Consider the following 24,670-nt stretch of genomic DNA (forward strand, 5'->3'; position numbering starts at 1 on the left):
ATGGTATACTAAATGCTTTGAGACTTGGGGCCAGAGAGAAACCATTGGCCAAGGAGATCTGATGGAAATAAAGCCTCAACCTCACAGAATTACGGAGGAGTGGAGACGGAGGGAGAGAACGAGAGGAATGCATAGGGAGTGTTTGTTCAGAGGGAAACAAAAATCTATATTCAATTTGACACCTCTCTCCCTGCCTGATAACAAGAAACCAATCAGTTGCCCTCGGGGTTGAAATGACTGGGTCTCTCTCGTTCCTGTCTTCCACATGCTTCTCAGTCATTTGTCAGCAGGAGTCTAGTGCTGCTCCTTGGGGCAGCAATAACACGGGCCTATTTTAAGAGAGAACATTACAGAGGGGCACGGTGAGCGCCGTTGGGGGTACTTCGGTGAGTGGTGGGGCAAAACAGGAGGAACCTTCAAAGCAGAAAATGTTATGGTGGCGCTAGAACATTGAGCGAGCCGAGCCCCTTTATATTATATTAATTTGTGGGTGAATTAATCCTGGGAATGAGAATGGACTTTGTTCACTGAGGAACCTCCTTGGAACGTATTAAATCCTTGGAACACATCAAATTAGTGGATTCGGCTAATTCAGCCACACCCGTTGTTGACAGATGTATAAAATCGAGCACACAGCCATGCAATCTCCATAGACAAACATTGTCAGTAGAATGGCCTTACTGAAGAGCTCAGTGACTTTCAACGTGGAACCGTCTTAGGATGCTACCTTTCCAACAAGTCAGTTCATCAAATTTCTGCCCTGCTCGAGCTGCCCCCGTCATCTGTAAGTGCTGTGATTGTGAAGTGGAAACGTCTAGGAGCAACAACAGTGTTAGGCCACACATTCTCACAGAGCGGGACCACCGAGTGCTGAAGCGTTGAAAAACAGTCTGTCCTCAGTTGCAGCACTCACTACTGAGTTCCAAACTGCCTCTGTAAGCAACATCAGCACAAGAACTGTTCTTTGGCCTAAGATCACCATGCTCAATGTGAACCGCCAGCCGTCAGCTGGAGTAAAGCGCACCGCCATTGGACTCTGGAACAGTGTAAGCGCGTTCTCTGGAGTGATTAATCACACTTCACCATCTGGTTTGGCGAATGCCAGGAGAACGCTACCTGCCTGAATGCATAGTGCCAACTGTAAAGTTTGGTGGAGGAGGAATAATGGCCTGGTGCTGTATTTCATGGTTCGGGTTAGTCCATGTTAACGCTACAGCATACAATGACATTCTAGATGATTCTGTGCTTCCAACTTTGTGGCAACAGTTTGAGGAAGGCCCTTTCCTATTTCAGCATGACATTGCCCCCATGCACAAAGCGAGGACCATACAGAAATGGTTTGTCAAGATCGGTGGGAAAGAACTTGACTGGCCTGCACAGAACCCTGACCTCAACCCCCTCGAACACCTTTGGGATGAATTGGAACGCCGACAGTGAGCCAGGTGTCATTGCACATCATCATTGACCGACCTCACTAATGCTTGTGGCTGAATGGAAGTCCCCACAGCAATGTTCTAACATCTAGCGGAAAGCCTTCCCAGAAGAGTAGAGGCTGTTATAGCAGGCAAGGGGGGACCAACTCCATATTAATGCCCATAATTTTAGAATGAGATGTTCGATGAGCAGATATCCACATACTTTTGATCATGTACTGTAGTGTATGAGTATGAAAATAAACCATGATAACTAACAGAATATGTCCAATGCTGGTGAAGCAGAGGTAAACAAAATATGAGTTTGCTGAGCTGATTAAGGGTCCCTCCCTTTGCCCTCAGAACAGCCTCAATTCGTCAGGGCATGGACTCTACAAGGTGTTGAAAGCGTTCCACTCCAACGCTTCCCACAGTTGTGTCAAGTTGGCTGGATGTCCTTTGGATGGTGGACCATTCTTGATACACACAAGAAACTGTTGAGTGTGAAAAACCCAGCTGCGTTGCAGTTCTTAACACAATCCTTAACACAATCTGGCTAGGACTGTGGTGTTCACGAAATTTCATCAGCTGGTGATTGTCAAGCAAATAACTGTCGGTCTCAAGGTAACTGACAGTTAATTAACATACACATTTACTATCTCCTGGCTTCCACACAAGTCATTTTAAAAAGAATAATACATCCATGTAATATTGCCTACACCTTCACAATAAATCCATTATTTATTTTAGACAGGTCTAAAGAAACATGATATAAAGAAAATGTTGTCTATTTCAGAAGAACAGAATAGCATACTCTGAGTTGTCCTTATGTTAGGTCCTGATCTGGCTATGCCATAAGGCTGTGGGCTACACTAGTTCATTTAGAATTCCGTGGCATTAGTTTATATTATTTTATAGTTTGAAGAATAGAATTGAACAAAGCTGAATTAAATATAAATATTTTCTCCAAACCATTTGAGGGAGTGCGCACATGATGAGCGGTTAACAAAGAAATAGGTACTCCTACATGCTTAATTTAGAGTTATTAATGTAACTTTAGTTCTACAAACGTTGGGCTGCATGTTTAGATTTTTAAAACATTGTAAGGCTGCATGATGCGACCAATGATGATTTGAAAAAAAGTTGCTTGAAAGGCATGAGCTCTGCTCAGTTTTTTTTGCTCAGGCTGTACCACACTCCAATAGTCTCTCATTCACAATTTGATAAGCACTTGATAATGCCTCGAATTTCACGGCGGCATCCCCTTTGTGGCCGTAATAGACCCTAAAAAAATCCATGCCTTTTGCGGCCCAGAGTGCTGCGTTGTGCCCTTCTCCCAGAGGGGCTGCGTTGTGCCCTTCTCCCTGAGTGTGCTGCACAATCAAAAGCGTCTCTCACTCACATGGCTCTCCGTCACGTGATCGGGTCTTTCTCACAGGCTATAAGTTAAGACAGACACATCTGGGACACAACTGCACGCGTCCTTATCCAATTCCGAGGTGAATATTAAAGATATTGGAAGAACTGTCCACATTTACTTTTCGTCAGCCAACCAGATGAGTAGGCCTAACGAACAGCAAAAGCACTAACCTATGTCAATCTACTATCCCCCATAGAACAAACGTTGACCTATTCTATTCTGTGCGAGAAATAAATATTCCAAACATAGTCTGGGACAGATGTGGGATGCGATAGATCCCAAATTAAATCAACCACTAGTATCAAAAACCTTTTTTATGCAATGTGGCTGATCAGAACGTTTAGCTTAAAATGTTGATAAACTACTAGGCTATTTCTTCACATCATAAGAGCAGCGGGAAAACACCATTATCAAAAGTGACCGCAAATGCAATTATGCATGTAATGCTTTTATTATAAAGGTGCATTGTTATAGTAAACATTATCTTCCCCAAACTTGAAAGCTGCTTTTATGCCAGTTAGGCTCCACAACCCTTGTAAAGTGGTTTTCATGTGCTTAATTTTAAGAAGTTATTTAACCACTTTAGTTATGATACAAACCTTATTAAAACATATAGGCCTATGGGGCTAGGGTACATGAGGTGTGAGACTATGATTCGAACATTCACAAGGGATAGGCTAATATTGTCACCCATCAGACTATTCTTGATTTAATATTGTCTTTACATATACTAAATAATATATGTGTGACATTTGTTTTGATTTAGAATGGACCATTATTATGCACCTGTATTGAAGCAGGGGCAGCTGGAAAAAATACATGTCATCTATGCACTTAAATAGCGACTGGAGGACGCTTTTCCCTGTGGTTTATTTGCATGCCAGGTAGGCTATACTCCTGTTGTAAATATAAGCAATGTGCTTAATATTAGGAAAGTTGAGAAATAAATATAGTAGGCCTAGCCTATAGAAAGCTGATGGGATCCTCCTCTTTTCAGAGGCCATCACTCCGTTTTCTCACGCAATTACATAGCCTATTGAAATGTTGCACAACATGAGCTCATGGGCTCTCATGAAGTGTTTGATTAGATTTTTTCGAATACATTAGCATTGATGTCAGAGGAATTAGAGGGCCAATAGAGTGCTGAGTACCAGGCAGTTAGAAAGTTTGATGGGCTACTAATAACCATCAGAGCTTGGAGATGCCTAATTACCATGACTAAACGGTCATGTGGAATTTGACTGCCTTCATTTTGCACAAATTTGTTTACATCCCTTTAAGTGAGCATTTCTCCTTTACCAAGATAATCCATCCACCTGACGTGTGGCATATCAAGAAGCTGATTAAACCGCATGATCATTACACAGGTGCAGCTTATGCTGGGGACAATAAAAGACACTAAAATGTGCAGTTTTGTCACACAACACAATGCTACAGATGTCTCAAGTTGAGGGAGCATGCAATTAGCATGCTGACTGCAGGAATGCCCACCAGAGCTGTTGCCAGAGAAATGAATGTTTATTTCGCTAACATATGCCATCTCCAACATCGTTTAGAGAATTTGGCAGTGCATCCAACCTGCCTCCCAACCGCAGACCACGTGTAACCACGCCAGCCCAGGACCTCCAAATCCGGCTTCTTCAGCTAAGGGATCGTCTGAGACCAGCCACCCGGACAGCTGATGAAACTGAGGAGTATTTTGTCTGTAATAAAGCCCTTTTGTGAGAAAAAAATTCATTGATTGGCTGGGCCTGGCTCCCCAGTGGATGGGCCTATTGACTGATTTCCTTATATGAACTGTAACTTAGTAAAATCTTTGAAATTGTTGCATGTTACGTTTATATTTTTCTCCAGTATATGTGTTCGTAATTCTATGGTCAAAGTGAAGTTTTAGTCAGGGGTCAGGGTTTGTGTGTGGGTCAGTTGCTCACCTTGAGTTCCCTTTGGCTCTGGGACACCAGCAGCTTGTCACTGTCCATGGTCAGGGGCTCTGTGCTGTGCTCTGGGACAGACACCACCTGCAACTGGAACGGGAGAGAACAGGGAGAGAGGAATGACAGTAAGGGCACCATATTGACTATTGTCATTCTCTGCACCCTCTCCTGATTTCCTTTAACCTGCCTCCTAATACACAGATAAAAATGGCATTAATGGAGCGGGCCAGCCTCTTTTCATTCCCATCTCAGCCCGGAGTAATTAAATTGCTTCGGCAGTGAGATGGCATCAGTTTTCCTTATGATTATTATATTCATGACAAAGAAAGGCGATGGCGAGGCAGAGGCTCTCACTCTGTATGCGAGGAAACATGTTTATTTTTTCCCCCACAGGTAAGAGACGCAAAGAGAACGACTGAAGAATACAGAAAAATGGAGGCGTAGGGGGAGAAGAGAGGTAGGGAGAAGGGGTTCGATTTTTGGGGGAGTTGGGGACAGTTAAAATGTTCATTTACAGTAATAGAGAATGTGCCATTTTGCTCCCCTGGCAATTACAGGGCACATCTATTTAGATTAAATACTGTTTTGAGATTTCTGCAGCAGATTGCTTCTTTCTCCTATCCGCTCACTACCGTGGAGCGGTTGGAATACTAATACAGTTGATAAGAAAGAGAGAGAGAGAGCAAAGGAGTTGGGGTTAATAAACAGAGCTGAAGAAAGAGAGAGGGAGGGAGGGGGATAGTGTCATGAACGTCATCAGGGAAATGACCAGACCAAGGTGCAGAGTGGTGAGCGTACATTTTCTCTTTATTTAAAATGTCACCAACAAAACAAGAAACGTGCAGCTTACTAGGGCTATACAGGCCACTAACAAAGACAACTATCCACAACTAAGGTGGAAAAACAGGCTGCCTAAGTATGAATCCCAATCAGAGACAACGATAGACAGCTGTCCCTGATTGAGAACCATACCCGGCCAAAACATAGAAACAGAAAACATAGAAATAAAGAAACTAGAACACCCACCCTAGTCACACCCTGGCCTAACCAAAATAGAGAATAAAAGCCTCTCTATGGCCAGGGCGAGACAAATAGAGAGGGAGACAAGTGGAGAACGAGGTGCCCTGTGTCACACACAAAGAAATGAAAAATATGACCAAGGTCACTGAACATCTTTATCAAAGACAATCTCTGCCTCTGTTCTTTTGAAGCCAAATTCTCAGAAACTTAAGAGTTGCTGTATAAACACCTCAGCAGGGGATTCTAAAACTATACTATGAGAGCAGCACTTTTGTCCTTGGTTTCTTTAAACAAGGCCAAAATGGATAGAGTAAGAGCTCCAAAGAGCTTTTGGGCTCCAAGCTACAGTCCATGTTACAATTAATATTAGATATCAGTTAGGATCAAATAAATCCAAAATAAGGGATATCTAAACATCTATCGGACCTCAATGCATATTACATCACTAGCTGCACTTCAATAGAACTACAAATAACCGTTGCTTCATTTCAGCTTGACAACAGTCACCTAAGCAACAACAGTGATGAGATCAGTGTGACAGAGATGAGGGAGAACTTCTCATCTCCCTCCCAAATGAAAACAGATTCAAATCAGAAACACTGTGCTTATTAGGTAGGAAACAGAAACAGCATGACACATGGGCCCTATTATCTTTTATATAAAACAGCGATAAAACAGCGATATAATCATAATGAACAGGAGACAAGCAAGGCAGTGGTTTAGATACAGATGTATGATCTTAATTTGATCACTCCGTCACAGAGAATTTTCCTGCAAACTTGTAGTGTATTTGAGGTTTAAAAAGGCTGTTACAGTGCCTTCAGAAAGTATTCACACCCCTTCACTTTTTCAACATTTTGTTGTTACATTTCAAATAGATAAATTGAGATGTGTCACTGGCCTACACACAATAGCTCATAATGTCAACGTGGAATTATGTTTTTCGAAACGTTTACAAATGAATTAAAAATGAAAAGCTGAAAAGTCTTGAGTCAATAAGTATTCAACCCCTTTGTTATGGCAAGCTTAAATAAGTTCAGGAGTAAACATCTGCTTTATTAACACGTTCCATAATAAAGTTGCATGGACTCGCTTGGTGTGCAATAATGATTTTTGAATGACCACCTCATCTCTGTATCCCACACATACAATTATCTGTAAGGTCCCTCAGTCGAGCAGTGCATTTCAAACACAGATTGACCCACAAAGACCAGGGAGGTTTTCCAATGCCTCGCAAAGAAAGGCACCTATTGGTAGATGGGTAAAAAAAAAACAGAATATCCCTTTGAGCATGCTGAAGTTATTAATTACACTTGGAGAGGGATAAAAACACTCAGGGATTTCTTCATGAGGCCAATGGTGACTTTCAAACAGATATAGTTTAATGGCTGTGATAGGAGAAAACTGAGGATGGTTAAACAAAATTGCAGTTACTCCAAAATACTAAACTAAATGACAGAGTGAAAAGAAGGAAGCCTGTACAGAATACAAATATTCCAAAACATGCATCCTGTTTGCAAAAAGGCACTAAAGTAAAACTGCAAAAAATGTGGCAAAGAAATTAACTTTATGTCCTGAATACAAAGCGTTATGTTTGCGGCAAATCCAACACAACTCATCCCATTTTCAAGCATGGTGGTGGCCGCATCATGTTTTGGCTATGCTTGTCAACGGCAAACACTAGGGAGTTTTTTAGGATAAAATAAAGAGCTAAGAATAGAGCTAAGCACAGGCAAATCCTGGAGGAAAACCTGGTCATTCTGCCTTCCTACATACACTAGGAGAAAATTTCACCTTTTAGCATGACAATAACCTAAAACACTCAGCCAGCTAAACACTGGAGTTACTTAACTAGATGACATTGAATGTAACTGAGTGTCCTAGTTACAGTTTTGACTTAAATCGTCTAGCAATGATCAACAGACAGCTTCACAGAGCTTGAATATTTTTTTTAAGAATAATGTGCAAATATTGTACAATTCAGGTGTGCAAAGCTCATAGAAACTTACCCAGAAAGACTCACAGCTGTAATCACTGCCAAAGGTAACATGTACTGACTGACTCAGGGATGTGAACACTTGTGTAATTTTTTTTTTTTTTTCATTTTTAAATAAATTAGCAAACATTTCTAAAAACATATTTCCACTTTGTCATTATGGGGTATTGCACGTAGACGGGTAAAACATTATCATATTTAACATATTTTGAATTCAGGCTGTAACAACAAAATGTGGAATAAATCAAGGGGAATGAATCCTTTCTGAAGGCACTGTAATTTCCACAAGCATTTTAAACTTGATTCCACTTAACAAAAAATTTATCAACCCATGCAAAAATGTCCATGAATTATAAACCACATTTCTTGTTGCTTCGGGATAATTTTCCTGCTCTAAGAAAATGGTCAAATTAAGATTGTAATGCATACAGATGTACTCACACACACATATACACACACACACACACACACACCTTCTTTGGTCACATTTTCAACAACTGTCTGTCAGTACTCATGACTAATTCTAATTAATTAATTAATGTCTCCTGTCGCATTCAATCTAGTTTAGAAAAAACTACTGAAAATAAAATGAAAAGCAACTTACTGTCGAGAGAGAAAACTGTCACACACACACACGTTCTGTACCTGTTGCAGAGAGCTTTCCTGGGGGTGTAGTTTCTGGGCAAAGAGCTCAGTCAGAGTTCTGTTCTGTCTCTCCAGGTCAAACACACGCATCTTCAACTTAATACACTCCTCCCGCAGGTCCTAGGACAAAACACACAACACAAATAAAAAAACAACTGACACACACACACACACCTTGTTGTGTAATGAACTGTTCCTTGACTTGTTAGACTTCAGTCTGAACATCATTGACTTGTCTTGATGCACCATGTCTTACCTTTTGACTCAGAAGGGCCTGTACCACGTGGTTGGCAACCTGAATGAAATATAATACAAGTTTAATCTTTGCTTCGGTCTGTGGTCAGAAATTGAGAATGATTTTGGAGTCTTAAGAGTGGACAGTAATCATAGCAGAGTATAAAAGCTGAGACATTTTAAGTAATGGGTACAGAGACAGACAGAATACAGTGTGACAGTGTCAGGATGACATTCTCCTAATGTATACTGCAGCTCTATATGAAAACTCACCTCATCCAGACACCTTTCATACGCCTCTCTCTGGCTCTCATTCGCAAGGGCCAGGACTGAATTATCAGCCTACAAAGGAGAGAGAGAGGAGAGAAAAGAGATAGACGTATGTAATCGGTGTCTATCGAAAGCATTCATTTGACAACAAAGATCAACCTCTGTTTCATATGATCCGTTTCAAATGTCTACACCTAGAATGAAAAAATCCCTTGATTTCACAATCTTTCCCAACAATATGTTCTGTTTCATTTCATGGAGAATTTAACAGTGTTAAAGAATGGAAGAAAGAGGAAATTATGAGGTAGGAATTTTTCTCTTCTCCTTGCTCTGATAGGTGCAGATGGAGTCACAGAGAATCCGGCCACCGGCTCATTCGCCATGATCAAAAGCGCGAATATGTCACCGCGGCGAAGACGAAATCGAAGGGCTGATAGGGGACAGACTGAGTGATGGGGAGAGAAGGAACAGAGTAGAAAGAGAGGGAAAGAGAGGGAAGCATTCTGAAAGATTGAAAGAAAGAGGGAAACAGAGACAAGATGAGGAGGGTTAGTTGTTTGATTTATTTGAAATTATTAGGATCTCTTTCAGTACTCATTTGGACTAATCTTCTAAGTGCCATTAAGTAGTGGAGGACGAACAGGCTGATTGGAATAAAAAAGGGAGAGAAAGAAGAAAAAATAGAAAACAGGCACTAAAACCACCAGTGTCTGCACATCAAAACAGCCCTCACACATTTAATGCTCCCTCTACAGTGGGTCACAGAAGCTGTGACGGGCCCAAGTGCTCAATGATCAGGTGAACGGTGAGGGAAAAAGGAAGACGAGAGACCAAATAATTTCCCCGCACTATAAATTCACATCTCAACCGAGCAGAGAAAACAGAGTTTATGACGTTTCGAAGGGGAACAGGAATCAGAGACTAGCTTAGTAAAAAATTATTGCATTATCAAGGGTGTGTGTGTGTGTGTGTGTGTGTGTGTGTGTGACAGAGAATGTGTGAGCAAGCCAGTTCAGTTCAAGCCAGATAAAGGGCGAGATCATTTCTTAAATAGATAAACATATACACATTGGTCAATGTATAATCATATGGAGATTTGGTTCGGCCTCTGATTTGAGCGTTAATCACCTTTAAAGTAGGACTTGGTGGATCCCTCGGTGAGCAGTACAAGATGATCACAATCAATATAATTCCCCGCAGAACAGGGAAGAGACGCAGCAGCAATTACAGCCTGATTCACACATCAATACACCGCTGTGCTAAGGGTGAAGGTGTGTGCACGTGTATACAAATTGGGACAGGGAGAGACCGTTTGTGAAAGTGTCATCTTTGTAGTGTGTAGGTAGGGAAATTTTCTGTGTGTGTTTGAGTATATGTATATATATATATATATGTGTGTGTGTGTGTGTGTGTGTGTGTGATCCTGTCACGTCTGAAACTCAATGGGTCGCTCAACTACCCAACCTGAGAGCAATATGTGTAATAAGCTTCAATGGTGTCCTCTACACAAAGTGTGGGTTGGCTGACATATAGAAGGCAGAGGACCATCACCTGATTCTGCAACATTTCATAAGTACTGCAGGGCCTCAGTCGAGGGTATATAACCACAGTAACAGTCACTCTCCATCACAGTGGCATGATTATAAAACACAAAAATGTTTTTTTTTTTCTAACAGTCAAAGACTGTTTTTAAAGCACTTTCTTTCCCACCTCTCATTCTGCCACTAGGGCTCAGGAGATAGGGTCAGAAGAGCTGGGAGACTTCAAGGTGTTATAACAACTTTTAAAGTGCTGCAGCGGTCTATAGTGCTGAGTTAAGAGATTTAACACAGGCACTTAAGGCTCTAATGGCAGAGCCTTTTAGATTTGTCGATAAAGCAAAGCCCTGAAAGTAGCTGCAGGTTACTCAGTCGTGTGATATCCATCATCTTGTACTAAGCTGAGAGGAGAGTGGGGGTATGTCATGCAAAGTGGCCCCTGGCTCCCCGAACATCCCTTCCAAAATACCCTCATCGCCAAAAGAGATAAAAAATAGTGAATTAGTAAAATGCGGGGAGGGATCTTTGACGCACAAAACCATTCAAAACCAATACTATTATTGAGCATATAAATGGTATATTCACTTGCCATGCCAGGCTCTCAGCTGACTTCTATGGCCTTCCACCCATCACTACATACATAAGCATCCTATTCATTCAGAGATCAGACTGTGTTAAAACAGCTTATTTCACGGGAGGAGGGAGACACCTGGTGGAATATGATACAATTAAATGCATAGCCCTGAAATCAGGGCTATCAAGAGTCTAAGAGTGGGAGTGCTGATCTACAAAGCATCTCAGAAAAGGTTCTGGGAATCCTGCTAAAACCTGTTTTAAGACAAAAACAAAACAACTCTTAGCTCAGAGTAGGTTTAAGGAGGATGTTAAGACACTGCCCAGACAAACTGTGAGCCAGGAGTAAAATCAACTTCTAAAAGTTTCTCAGCTCTGTAATCACAACAACTTGAGGTACAGCAAACTGCGCCCGTCCTTATCCAATTCCGTGGTGCATATTAAAGAACTGTCCACATCTACTTTTCGTCAGCCAACCAGATGAGTAGGCCTAATGAACAGCAGAAGCACTAGCCTATGTCAATCTACTATCCCCCATAGAACAAAAGTGGACCTATTCAATTCTGTGCGATAAATACATATTCCAAAGAGTCTGGGGCAGTTGTGGGATGCGATAGATCACAAATGAGTAAATCCACTAGCATCCCAAAACTTTTTTACGCAATGAGGCTGATACAACAGATAAGAACGTTTAGTTTAAAATGTTGATAAACTATTAGGCTATTCTTCACATTATAAGTGCAGCAATGCGCACACGGCAGTAGGCTTCAAGTGCGAATGTTCCATTAGCAGGAAAACACCATTCTCAAAAGCAACCACAAATGCGATTATGCATGTAATGCTTTTATTAAAAAGGTGCAAATCATCTTCGCAAAACTTGAAACTCATGCGCTGTTTATGTATGCCAGTTAGGCTCTACACCTCTTGTAAAGCAGATTAATGTGCTTAATTTTAAGAAGTTATTTAGCCACTTTTGATACAAACCTTATTAAAACATATAGGCCTATGGGCTAGGCTACATGAGGTGTGTGACTATGATTCGAAGTAGCACATGATTCGAAGTAGCACAAAAAAGGCATTGTTTCTAATGCTGGGCATCATTCACAAGTGATAATATATCATTCACAACTGATAGGCTAATATTGTCACTCATTGGACTATTCTTGATTTAATATTGTCGTTACATATACTAAATAATATATGTGTGACATTTGTTTTGATTTAGAATGGACCCTTTTCATGCATCTGCAACGAAAAATCGATATCATCTATGCACTTAAATAGCGAATGGAGGACGCTTTTCCCCATGGTTTATTTGCATGCCAGCCAGGTAGGCTGTACTCCTGTTGTAAATATAAGCAATGTGCTTAATATTAGGAAAGTTGAAAAATAAATATAGTAGGCCTAGCCTATAGAAAGCTCATCCTCCTCTTTTCAGTAGAGGCCATCACTCTGTTTTCTAGCGCAATTCCATAGCCTATTGAAATGTTGCACAACATCAGCTCATGGGCTCTCATGAAGTGTTTGATTAGATTTTTTAATACATTTGCATTAATGTCAGAGTGATTAGAGGGACAATAGAGTGCTGAGTACCAGGCAGTTAGCAAGTTTGGTAGGCTACTAATGACCATCAGCAGCATCAGAGCTTGGAGAAGCCTAATTACCGTGACTAAGCAGTCACATGGAATTTGACTGCCTCCATGGATCATGACCGTGGTAATACAGTCACCGCAATAGCCCTACTCCCAGTCCCTGCTGCTGAAAAACATCCCCACAGCATGATGCTGCAACTACCATGCTTCAGTAAGGATAGTACCAGGTTTCATCCAGATGTGACACTTTGCATTCACGCCAAAAAGTTAATTCTTGGTTTCATCAGACCAGAGAACCTTCCTGACCGCTTCTACCCCGATTGCTCAGTTTGGCTGGGCAGCCAGCTCTAGGAAGAGTCTTGGTGATTTCAAACTTATTCCATTTCAGAATGATGAGGCCACTGTGTTCTTGGGGACATTCAATGCTGCAGAAATGTGCTGGTGCCCTTCCCCAGATCCGTGTCTCAGAGCTCGACGGACAATTCCTTTGACCTCATGGCTTGGTTTTTGCTCTAACATGGCTTGGTTTTTGCACTGACAGGTGTGTGCCTTTCCAAATCATGTCCAATCAATCAAGTCATCAAAGGATGATCAATGGAAACAGGATGCACCTGAGCGCAATTTCACATCTAATAGCAAAGGGTCGAATACTTATTTCGTTTTTTTTATTCTTAAAAAATTTGCAAATTATTTCTAAAAACCTGTTTTATTTCATACATTTAAAAATAAGGCTGTAACGTAACAACATTTTGAAAAAGTCAAGGGGTCTGAATACTTTCCGAATGCACTGTATATCCTTCTTAGCTCTATGGTGCAGGTGAGGGGCTCTAGTGCCAAAATTAATAGACTGGGGATGCGGGGCAACTTGTAGAACAGAAGAGCTGAAAGGGGTCAGATATCATACCATTAGTTTTAACTGAAGTAATATGTTAATGATAGAGTTCCCTAATCTATTGCACGATAACAGACCCCAAACCAAATCGAGAATGTGCATATAACAGGTAAGACCACCATTCTATCAAAAGCTTTCTCTGCATCCAGCGATACTGCTAGTGCTGGATTCCGGAGAGAGCTAGCCCTTGACATTACATGAGAAAGGTCTCATGTTGTTGGGAGGATAAACGACTTGGTACAAACCCCACCTGATCCAGGTGTATTAAAGAGGGGATAGCCTTCTCTATGGGCATAGCAAGGATCTAGGCAAACAATTCATTGTCGTTATTTAATAAATTCAAAGGACGAAAGTGGTCATTTGCATAGGATCCTTGCTAGGCTTTGGTAGCAGAGAGACGGTGGCAGAACGCATGCTCATTGACCGATTATCAATTATGTCAGTGTACAATATTTACAAGAGTACATGTTTCATTTTGTAAAAAGCCTGACAATACAAGATTAGAGATTATTTTAGCTACTAAAATACTGACACGCCTGGCTGCTCCATTAACTGGTGCTGAAAATACTTTAAAGATGAATTGTCATTAAAAAGGTGTGTTTCTTGTAACATAGCCACATCACAGGCTAGGGATTTCAAATGAGAAATTATTGGACTTTATTCAAAATCGTATTCACTTTCAATGAAATCAGATTTATATAGTATTAGATTCCATTTGTGACAATGTGTATAATATCAGCCTTAGTAAGGAGAGAAAGGACTCGGCATCAATGTACTACTGTTTGTATTCTGTACCAGTAGGGAGGGAATGTGGAGGGAACACACAAGACAAACAAACATTAAAGGATGTCATGAGGCAAATAGAAAACACGAAACAAAAGTTAGATAGATGCCCTATCCAGCTCTTATTCGTGAAAGAACAGGTGTATGCGCTGCTATCCACCATAGCCAGACCTCTTATTAGGTGGATTTGTTTCACCCTCACTGTGCTCTCCAGACCAGTGCATTGTTCGAGACTGCACGGCAACCGTGCGCAAACGAGAGTCAAAACATAACCACCAATTTCAAGTCTACACCAAAACATTATTTGCACAAATTTGTCTCCGTTATTGCATAATGTATTGGCCTGGTAAGCTGGCTATAGCCATATTTTAGAGTGCCATTAAAGGCATTTATTGCCCTTTTTCTGTATATATTTTACCAACACTCGGTCAATATGAGGGGAGAAAAGTAACAATCTCAACAAAAACATTAGAGACTAGTGCAGTCCTTCATCGCCTCAATAACTTGCCCGAGTTACAAAACATTTTTTAGGGAGCCGTAAATTCAAGTCCTTGACCACATCTTCTGCGCTACTGTAGAGACTGTATGTTTCTTCCCATCTATGGTGACGATGTGTCTGGCTGCATACAGTAGGGGTGGTCTGTAGGGGTAGTCTGTGCCCTGAAGTTTCTTCTTGATGTTGGCATACTCCACGCAATGTAGTTGGAGCTCCACTGGGAAATCATGGTACACATGGAACGGTCTCCCTCCCCAGATCAGCTTCTCCTTCTTGCCTGCAGCTCTCATGATGTTTTGTCGGTTACCCCACTGTAGCAGGCGTATGTAGTATGGACGCGGTGGTTTGGGTGGGTTTGACCGGGATCGGAAGCGTCTGATGTCTCTCCATCTCTGGTACTGGGTCAGTCTCTTTCATGTCCAGAATGTACCGGAGTATCTCATCCATCTCATCTCATCCAGCAGGCCCACCTGAACCAGGTTATTCCTCCTTCCACGCGATTCCAGGTCGATCACCTTAGTATTCAGGTGGTCCCGGTCTTTAAGTTGTTTTAGGTCTTCTCCGTCCACAGAGTCTCTTCCTTGCTTACTCTGTTCAGCACGGCCTTGGTGTCTTTTTAAGTTCTTTAGACTCATTGAGTCCATCAAACCTCTGCTAGAATGATACCTTAAGTTTGGTGACCTCCTCAGTCAGGTGCGTCTCCTCCTCGGTCATAAATTGTTCGGTTGGACACCAATCTGTATATTGTTTCGTTGCCGTTTGCCCGGTCTGCTGTTGGACTCCTCTACCAGTCATTCGTCAAACTGTGTACAAAACGCAGTTTTGCAGTTTACAAAATAGAAGTGGGCGTTTGAGGGTGTTAAAGAGGCTATATTTTGCTGAATTTCAACATCTGGAATGTGAAAGAAACTAGCATGCCATTCCGTGGCATCATGTTATCCTGACTAGACATATTTTGTAACAACATGATGTTGCCCTCCAAAATGGATAACATGAAATAACAACTTAAACAAAATCAATTTTTTTATTAGCTTAGTGGTTATAAGTATTTAGTGAAATCTTTGTCAAAAGCGCTAGAGATACTGTTGCATGTAGGTCTAGATTATTTATGGATTAATCATATAAAAATATGAAATATATAAAAACCTTATTTTAACTCCAGTTCAAATGTGCACGTGGCGCAGGAACCACTGACTCACTGCATTTTTCTATTATCAAGACACCTGCTGGTAATTCTTAACTGGTTAGGACAGCTCATGAGGTCTCCTAAATATCTGTGTGACTCTTATGACTAAAGACGGTTCATGCATAGCTTTTACTTTTGCCCACAACAGTAGGAGTAAAATGTCTCTATTCGCAGCAATTTTCTACTCTGAGACACTATGTGTAAACGGGCCCTGGTTCCCCCAGTCCATGTAATCTTATTCATTGAGATGTAAAATGCATAACTGTCCCTAAAATCAGCACTCCTACCCTGAGACACTTGATATATACGCCACCATGTGCACATCTATCAAATTGGCATCATCTTGAAAATAAATATGAAATACAAATTCTACTAGCATTAATAATGACACAGTGCTAGTGATGGTATTACAAGTAAATATCACTGCTGCTCTAGGATGAATCAAAGACTGATTCTTTGAGTTTGGTTGTTTGGACTGAAGCATGTGATCGTTTCGACAGCTGCAATTCTCGGTCAAAGCAAGCAACTGCATTAATTAAATATTGCAAACTGTTATTCGTTTCCATTGAATGCTTTGACTGATGCAGCTCTCAGTCTCCAGGTGTACCCAGATAATCCCCACCTCCAGGGGTCAAGACTAAAGCCCTTTCTCAATTCCTCTTTTTCTCCTTCTCAAAACCAATTGAAGAAGAAGATCCAAGGGGAGGGAACCTTGGACTTTCTCATCCAATACAGTTGAGTAGGTGAGGAGATCGGATGTGAGGAATCAAAGAAAGACAAATTGGCATACAGCCCACAGTCTTGTGTTCCCCAGCCCTTCCCTCTTTCTCCCTGGGTCTCACCTCCAGCTCCCTGAGCCTCTCTAGGAGCTCCCTGCTGCTCGCCGGCTCCTCCAGGTATGGCTCCACATCGCCCTCTTCTGACTCAAAGGCCTCATCACAATCTCTCAGCTCTGTCTCTTCAGACTCCATTACTACCTGCAGTGCAGAAAGGACGGTCAGGGACACGGTTAGTAACGGTGCAGGGTTAAGTTGCCCCTAGAAGCTGATCTTGGGTCAGTTTTGCGTCCGGCTAAGAATTAAGGTCAGGATTGGGAGAGGGTTCCTGAACCTAGGGGAAATTTCACCCCGAAGCTTAGAGAGAGGTTGGGGACACGGTTACCATAGTAATACAGAAGTTGGGTAATAATGTCACTGCACACAATAACAACATCAACATTTCATGGGGATTTGTCATGGTTTCACACTCTTTCCAGGGTGATAATTAAAATAAGCTTTTATATTTTCACCTACATTTCACCTTTCCACCCACTCTGATTTTGGTTACGGAGACTGTTTTCAGTAGTGATAGTGACAATGAAAACTGGATTAATTGAGATTTAAATGAATGCTGTACCCGAATAAAAAGCTGTACATATGAATTTTTAACACCCCTGATCATACGTGCATGACACTCACATTAATGTAGCAGGGGATGATTCTCTAGATATAGTTTCATTTGATCACCAGGTCACCATGGCTGGGCCAGAGGCGGCGAAACAGAAGCTCTGTGGTTTATAAAAACTTGCCAGACTCACTTTCCATCCAAGGTTTCAGAGTCCTTTATCAAACTATCAATCACGATCATGTGAAGATGAGGTCTCGTGATTTATTAGGAAAATAATAGAGTTATTCAGTAGAAAGAACATTAGAGTTTTAGTCTGAAATACACAATACCACTACATTTAGGCCCTACTTTGAGGTTTAAAAATGGAACAGTTGTGTCTTTACTCTTCTCCCCAGCTTTGTGCTTTATTGGGAAGGGCTGCCACCTCAGGCCATAAACCAACCAACCAGTCTATTGTATCCAGAGGATGGGCCGTAGACAGGGCCAGTAAATTAAAGCACAGTCGCCCCTATTCTAACCCCTTTCTCTGCCCATCCAAAACAACCTATTGACCCTTTTCAAGACGGCCAGAGGTATCTGAAGCGTGGACTACGTGGGGAAAACTGCAGTCTTCTCGCCTATATGGGATTCCACAGAGTTTTAAATGGCAGATTTACATCTATAATACGTTATAAAAAGGAATAAAAAGATGAATAATGATGGAGGACACGGCAGACATAAAACAAGTATGGGGTGACAGAGAAGTAAAGAGAAACTCTCTCAGGTGAGGAATACATGAGGTACCGCTTTGAAGCACACTTCAGAGAGACTATTTTGGTCAGTTAAGGGGAAAAGTTCATCCTTTGCAGCACACTTCAGAGAGACTATTCATTCTGGTCAGTTAAGGGAAAAAGTTCATCCTTTGCATAACTGCCAGTGTTGCGACAGTCTGCAGTAATTGTCAGTTTATGGTCCAATGCAGCTGATCAGAGCTGAGGTAACTGTCTTTGACCAGGGGATTCATTTATGGAGGGATCAAAGTGAACAGGAGGCTGTGTGCCAGAGTCTGATGCTGCACTATATAGGGCAGGGGTGGGCCAGAATTTTGCCTCGAGGGCCACATCGGGATTTCAAAATTCTATGGAGGGCCGCACAGATTTTTTTTAGCCCAAAAAAAATTCTGTCCAGAAAAAGGGCTTTTGAAAATATAGGAGGTCAGGGTAGCCTAGCGGTTAGAGCGTTGGACTAGTAACCGAAAGGTTGCAAGTTCATCTCACCGAGCTGACAAGGTACAAATCTGTCGTTCTGCCCCTGAACCGGCAGTTAACCCACTGTTCCTAGGCCGTCATTGAAAATAAGAATTTGTTCTTAACTGACTTGCCTAGTTAAGTAAAATAAAAATTTCTCCAAATTTTGTAACTACTTCAGATTTTCAAGTGTGCCCTGGAGTGTTTTTTTCTAACCCAAAATAATAATCCCCCCCTCAAATACAGGTTTTGATATGGTCAAACCCGTGGACCATAGTTTGCCAACCCCTAATATAGGGAGTAGGGTGTCATTTGGGATGCACCCAGAGAGGCCAAAGAGTCTAGGCCAGACAGAGAGCACTCTCAGGGACATGTGATGGGTGCCACATGCCGGCTTAGATCAATACACTGCCACCGCTGCAGCCTCTCCTCTCCCATGTATCCCTCTTTCTGAGAATCCAAAATAAACAGGGCAGTTGTATAATCAGACTTGCGTAGTTAGGGGGTAATTTTCACAAAGTCACATGAAAGGTAAAAGGGAACAACATTGACATTTTGAGTGTTCCTTCACCTTTTCCTATCGGTCTGCAGGTCAGTGCTTTTCTCTTCTATTTCGTGATGACGTCTGTCTGTTGACGTGATAGAGCTTAGGGGTTGGGTTTTGATTCAGCTAACAATTCAAATAATGGTTCAAAAATGACTAAAATAGACTCATGGTGATGAGTGAGTGAGTGAATGAGTGAGTGAGTGAGTGAGTGAGTGAGTGTGTGTGTGTGTAGGAGGGGGTACCCACCTGTCAGGCTGGATTTACAATGTGCAGAAAGGACAAGTTTAGTTATGATGCCCTTCAGGCCCGCTCCACAATTTACCTGAGAAACACATAAAAAAGGACAAAACTTTAGTCTCACGGTCTCCCCCGAGTTAACTATTTAGTTTAACATACATCTTCCAGGGAAGAAAAACACACCAAAAAACAACATTGTAATCCCCCAAAATGTAATGCTAAACATTCTTTCACTATTTTCGCAGCCATCCTCTTTAAGCATTTGCCATAGCATGTGGCACTTAGATGTGACACAAGACAAACCAAAAACAGTCTATACCAGCCAGTCCACTTCATTGACATTTCCAGCACCCTTTCCAAATAAACCTGCAAAACATTCTCTATCCAACCCTACAGATAAACAACTGCATCCAAACTAGGTTCACGTAAACTGACCCTTTATGCTAGCCCTGTCTGGCATTTCCAAATCACCAGATATAACGTGCTACATCTTTAACCAGTTTGTCCACCTTTTAAAATAAAAACCTTCTAGCAATAAAGCTCATGCCCATTCCCCACTATGGGATTTGTAATGAGTTCATATGAGTTAACAGATAGGGTCATGAACTGATAGTACCTCAGATGGTAAACCAGGACACTACAATGCATTGTTTCTCACTAGCTCAAACCCTGTACCTAATTCAAAGCTCAGGGTTTGCGATAAACCAGCAGAGCTGAATTCCAAGTGGTTAGTCTACTAATGGTTATGTGGGGTTAGTTTAGAGATGGTTGCGGTTTGAGATCTGATTGGGAGTGGATCGGATGTTTAGGCGTCGGCCTGATGGAATGCACAGCCTTAGAGGAATTTGTTGACATAAAACATAGCCCAATATGGAAGCTTATATTACCTACTGAGAGCGAAAAGCTGATTCATCACCAGAGTGAAAGCTGATAGATCAGAGTGAAAAGTGAGAAACGAAGGAAGACTAAAAAAACAACAAACTCTGCAGTGAAAGATTCTTGGCAGGCATTTTCGTCCTCTCCCCCTCTCCACACCCTGTTCCTCTCACTGTCCGTCCCATGTCACTTCTGACAGGCAGTTCCCCATCTCATCCTCCCCTGGACTCCCTTGGACCCCTTCAGGTGCCAACGTTTACAGTTAGATAAGCATTTGAGAGCATCTGCCCTATCCTCCCAGAGTTCCCCTCTCTAGAAAGCACAGACAGGCAAGGGCTGGCGCTGCCAGGTGGGATGTGTTTTCACACCACCAAACAGGTGCTTCAGAAGAGCTCCTTAAAACCTGTCTCAGTCTTGACATCAGCTGCTGCCTCCCAGACATTACTGTTAACCCCCACCACCTCCCATGTTAGGGGAATGCCTTCTGTTCGGGGCAGAGGGAAAGAGAAGGTAAAAAAAAAAAAAGATTGCGATGGACATGTTGTTTTATCATCCCCGGCCGTCTCCCTTCAAACCTAACAAAGATAATCCACCACACATAAAAAAAATAGACACAGCAAAGATGCTTATAACATAATTGAATAATACTGATCTATCTATGCAGCAGAATGTGAGGCTACATCTTTCAGTAGATAACCTAATAACAGCGCTCTCACTACAGTGGGCCGTACGTATAACCTATCTAATCTCTGATCTACAAGGTAAACTCTACAGTGAGACTCGTCTTATGACTACAGACACTAATTGCTAGGGTTAGGCTATAGCCTCACGTGCCAGGTTTCGATGGTGAACAAGACAATATATGGGCTGAACCCAATGCCGGGATCCTGTGAATCACTCCAATGATAAAATGCCCTGAGGAGTCAGCAGACAAAGCATCGGAATGAGGACCAGACCTATGAGGCCTGACTTCACCAGCAGCCGCCGCAGCGTTGGGGCCAGAGAGACTTAAACCACTCTGTGTCACTGTGCACCTGGAGGCTGTGGAAGGGGGGGTAGGCAGGCGGCAGGACGTTATTTCAGCGTGAGTATCAGGGAGGGTAATTCCACAATTGTCTGCCAGGAGTGGGCATCAGAGATGGAGGCTCAGTGGGTTCGCAGGCTGTTTTTTTGGAGAGTGGGTATGTGGAGTCAACACACAAAAAGAAAGAGGCATAAAGAAAGATATACTGAACAAAAATATAAAAACTCAACACGCAACAATGTCAATGATTTTGATTGATGAAATTGTTTTTTCCCCTCATCAATCTACACACAATACCCTTAAAACAAGTTGAAAAAAATTGCTACAAAGTTGGCTCAGCTGTATTTAGGGAGTTTCTCCCGTTCTTCTCTGCAGATCCTCTCAAGCTCTGTCAGGTTGGATGGGAAGTGTCGCTGCACAGCTATTTTCAGGTCTCACCAGAGATGTTCGATTGAGTCTGGGCTCTGGCTGGGCCACTCAAGGACATTCAGAGACTTGTCCCAAAGCCACTCCTGCGTTGTATTGGCTGTGTGCTTAGGGTCCTTGTCCTGTTGGAAGGTGAACCTTCACCCCCAGTCTGAGGTCCTGAGCACTATGGAGCAGGTCTTCATCTTTCCCTCGATCCTGACTAGTCTCCCAGTCCCTGCTGCTGAAAAACATCCCTACAGCATGATGCTGCCAGGTTTCCTCAAGATGTGACGTTTGGCACTGAGGACAAAGAGTTCAATCTTGGTTTCATCAGACCAGAGAATCTTGTTTCTCATGGTCCTAGAGTCTTTAGGTGCCTTTTGGCAAACTACAATCGGGTTCAAGACAATCTTGTCTTGGCGCTATAGGCAGGTGTGTGCCATTCCAAATCATGTCCAATCAATTGAATTTACCACAGGTGGACTGCAATCAAGTTGTAGAAACATCTGAAGGATGATCAATGGAAACAGGATGCACCGGAGCTCAATATCGAGTCTCGTATCAAGGGGTCTGAATGTCTAAACCTGTTTTTGCTTTGTCATTATGGGGTATTGTGTGTAGATTGATGACGATTTGCCTTTATTTAATCCATTTTAGAATACGGCTGTAACGTAACAAAATGTGGAAAAAGGGGTCTGAATACTTTCCGAATGCACCCAATATACACAGAAATGACGACGGGGAGAAAACGGTGTCATGACAGAATTGGAGGAGAGAAAGTGGTATAACGGGAGAAAAGAAAACGGGAGTAGGAAGAAAGAGATATATACCAATATAGAGATGCAGACAGAGGTGTAAATTGTGGGGGTGGGGAGGTGGATTTGACTACCCCGTCTGAACGCAAATCAAAAAGAATTCTACCCTCGGGGGCATTTCTAAGCTCCTGCCAAGAGCCCCCACACACCCCCCACCCCACCCCAACCCGCCTTGGGAGCTCTCCTTTTCCTAAAAGACTGGGTTAGGGTACGATCACAGAAACTAGAATATTAATCCACACTCCCATGCATGATAAGTCCCATTCCACTATAATTAGCTCATCAAAACAACTCAAATATATGCCATCGTTAATTAATCGTGTTTCGGGTGGGTGGAAAGGGAGAGGGAGTGATCGGAGCTGTGGTTTACAGATTAAAATCAGGTGCTTATAGGGGTTAAAAATAGAGCAGATTAAACAATCAATCAGTCAAACAATAACACATTTGATCCAAGGGCCCTTTGAACATGGCAGGGTAAGAATTCTGCACGTTCTCCAAAATAAGCCAAGCCATCTGTTGAAATGAATTTGTCATGACAGCGGGAGAAACTCCTGGAAAGGGCATAGAAGAACTGAGTCCGAACTGTACAGCTACAGGGAAAAAAGTTATCCAAGCGTTTTAAGAAAACCCTATCCATTACTACTGCAATAAAAGAGCTGTGTCTGTTTGCTGTAAGTCACAGGGTGAACTGCAAAGTCTGGAAAACACTAAATCCTTCCCGTCTTTAAAGTAAAAACAGAGGCCAACATTAACAAAGAATTACAATCTTATCAAAGACCCCTCAGACCCCCCTCTTTCCTCTTTGCCAACTCTGATGGGCACAAGGACAGACAACCCCCACATCCATGTTTCTCTGTTGATTTGCCCTCCCCGTCACTTTATACACAGATCTCAGCTAAACATAGAATCACATGGTTTATTCATCGCTCTGTGACCGCCGGTAACTTCAGAAAAAAGTTGACTCCAAATACAAAGTTGCCAATGTCTTTGCAATTGATGCAAACAAGTGACGTATGAAAACCGAGGTGACTGCATTCAAATATAAACAGTAGGCTATAGGCCTATTTCAACCATATTGAAATACATTACAGGGCCCGTGACTAAAGCTCCCCCATCTTGATCAACTTTACCTCAAAAACTCCTTAGAGTTTGAGCTCCTGAGAGTTACAGCCTCTGTCTGACTGAGTCAGTGCTGTGACATTGCAGTAGTCAGCAAATTCACCCAACCGAGCGTAGCGGAGCAGAACAAAACATAGGCTGGGGCAGCTGAGGAGCTATAAAAACCAGACCCCGTCGGTCATTAATGAGACATAACCTCAAATACCTCAGACTAGCTTATCAACAGAAACAGCATCTGTCTGTACTTTAGTGGAGGACCCACTGTGTCCTGACTTCACCAAGCAATGTTTTAGAGGCTTCGTGAGAGTGTTGTAAATTCACCACTCATTCAAGGTTTTTAGGCTCTTTTGAGCCCTTCTGTCTCTGTGAAGGTTGGTTGGCTGTTTTTTGAGGCATCAAACTCTGCTGACAAGATGAGTTACAGACGTGTCCTCAAAGTCACGGTCACGGTGAGATGTCTAGCTCTTTGAACATCCCCAACTGCATGGCATACATACCCAACACTGGCCAGCCATCTGGCATGAATACCGCGTGCTTAGAGGACTCCTGAAAAGGGATAAAATACTGTGGACTGGTTCTCACATTTGAGGAGACCAGACCAGAACAACAAATCAATATAGTGTATGTCCCAAATGGCACCCTAGTATTCCCTTTACAGTGCACTACTTTTGACCAGAGCCCATAGTGCCATTTGGGACGCACCCTTGGCCTTTGTTCTTTGTAAAAGAACAGCAAGCACTAACTAGTCCAGCTATTAAAACAATTTAGCACTCAATACCAAGTGAGAATCGAGAAGTTATGTGTTCAAAACCCTTCAGTCTGGAGGAGTTGAGGCACACACAAACACACATGCACTCAAACACCACCCTCATTGCTAAGCCTTATGTCTACACACCAGTGTATCACTTCCCCAGGGCTTATTACAGTTTAGCAGTATGAAGGCCCACCCACAACACAACACTGGTTAAACAAACAATCCAGTGTTTTTAACAAAGAGAAATACACATACGGGAAGATCATGATAGAGCTTGGTATAGGGTC

The 24,670-nt window shown here is 42.2% G+C and overlaps 1 protein-coding gene across 4 annotated transcripts in view; it reads right to left on the reverse strand.

Moving 5' to 3' along the window:
* The window catches only part of LOC110494193 (nck-associated protein 5-like), a 103,274-nt gene that overhangs the window by 10,575 nt on the left and 68,029 nt on the right, over nt 1-24,670 (reverse strand). For all 4 annotated transcript variants that reach the window (XM_021569023.2, XM_036950261.1, XM_021569021.2 and 1 more), the window contains 6 exons: nt 19,397-19,472; nt 16,834-16,968; nt 8,935-9,003; nt 8,684-8,722; nt 8,428-8,547; nt 4,764-4,856 (listed from right to left, as the gene is read on the reverse strand). In XM_021569023.2, the coding sequence (XP_021424698.2) occupies nt 4,764-4,856; nt 8,428-8,547; nt 8,684-8,722; nt 8,935-9,003; nt 16,834-16,962 (450 nt within the window). In that variant the 5' untranslated portion in view covers nt 16,963-16,968; nt 19,397-19,472. The remainder of the gene's footprint in view (nt 1-4,763; nt 4,857-8,427; nt 8,548-8,683; nt 8,723-8,934; nt 9,004-16,833; nt 16,969-19,396; nt 19,473-24,670) is intronic.

This window comes from Oncorhynchus mykiss, chromosome 17 (genome assembly GCF_013265735.2).
Source record: "Oncorhynchus mykiss isolate Arlee chromosome 17, USDA_OmykA_1.1, whole genome shotgun sequence".
Taxonomy (NCBI): Eukaryota; Metazoa; Chordata; class Actinopteri; order Salmoniformes; family Salmonidae; genus Oncorhynchus; species Oncorhynchus mykiss.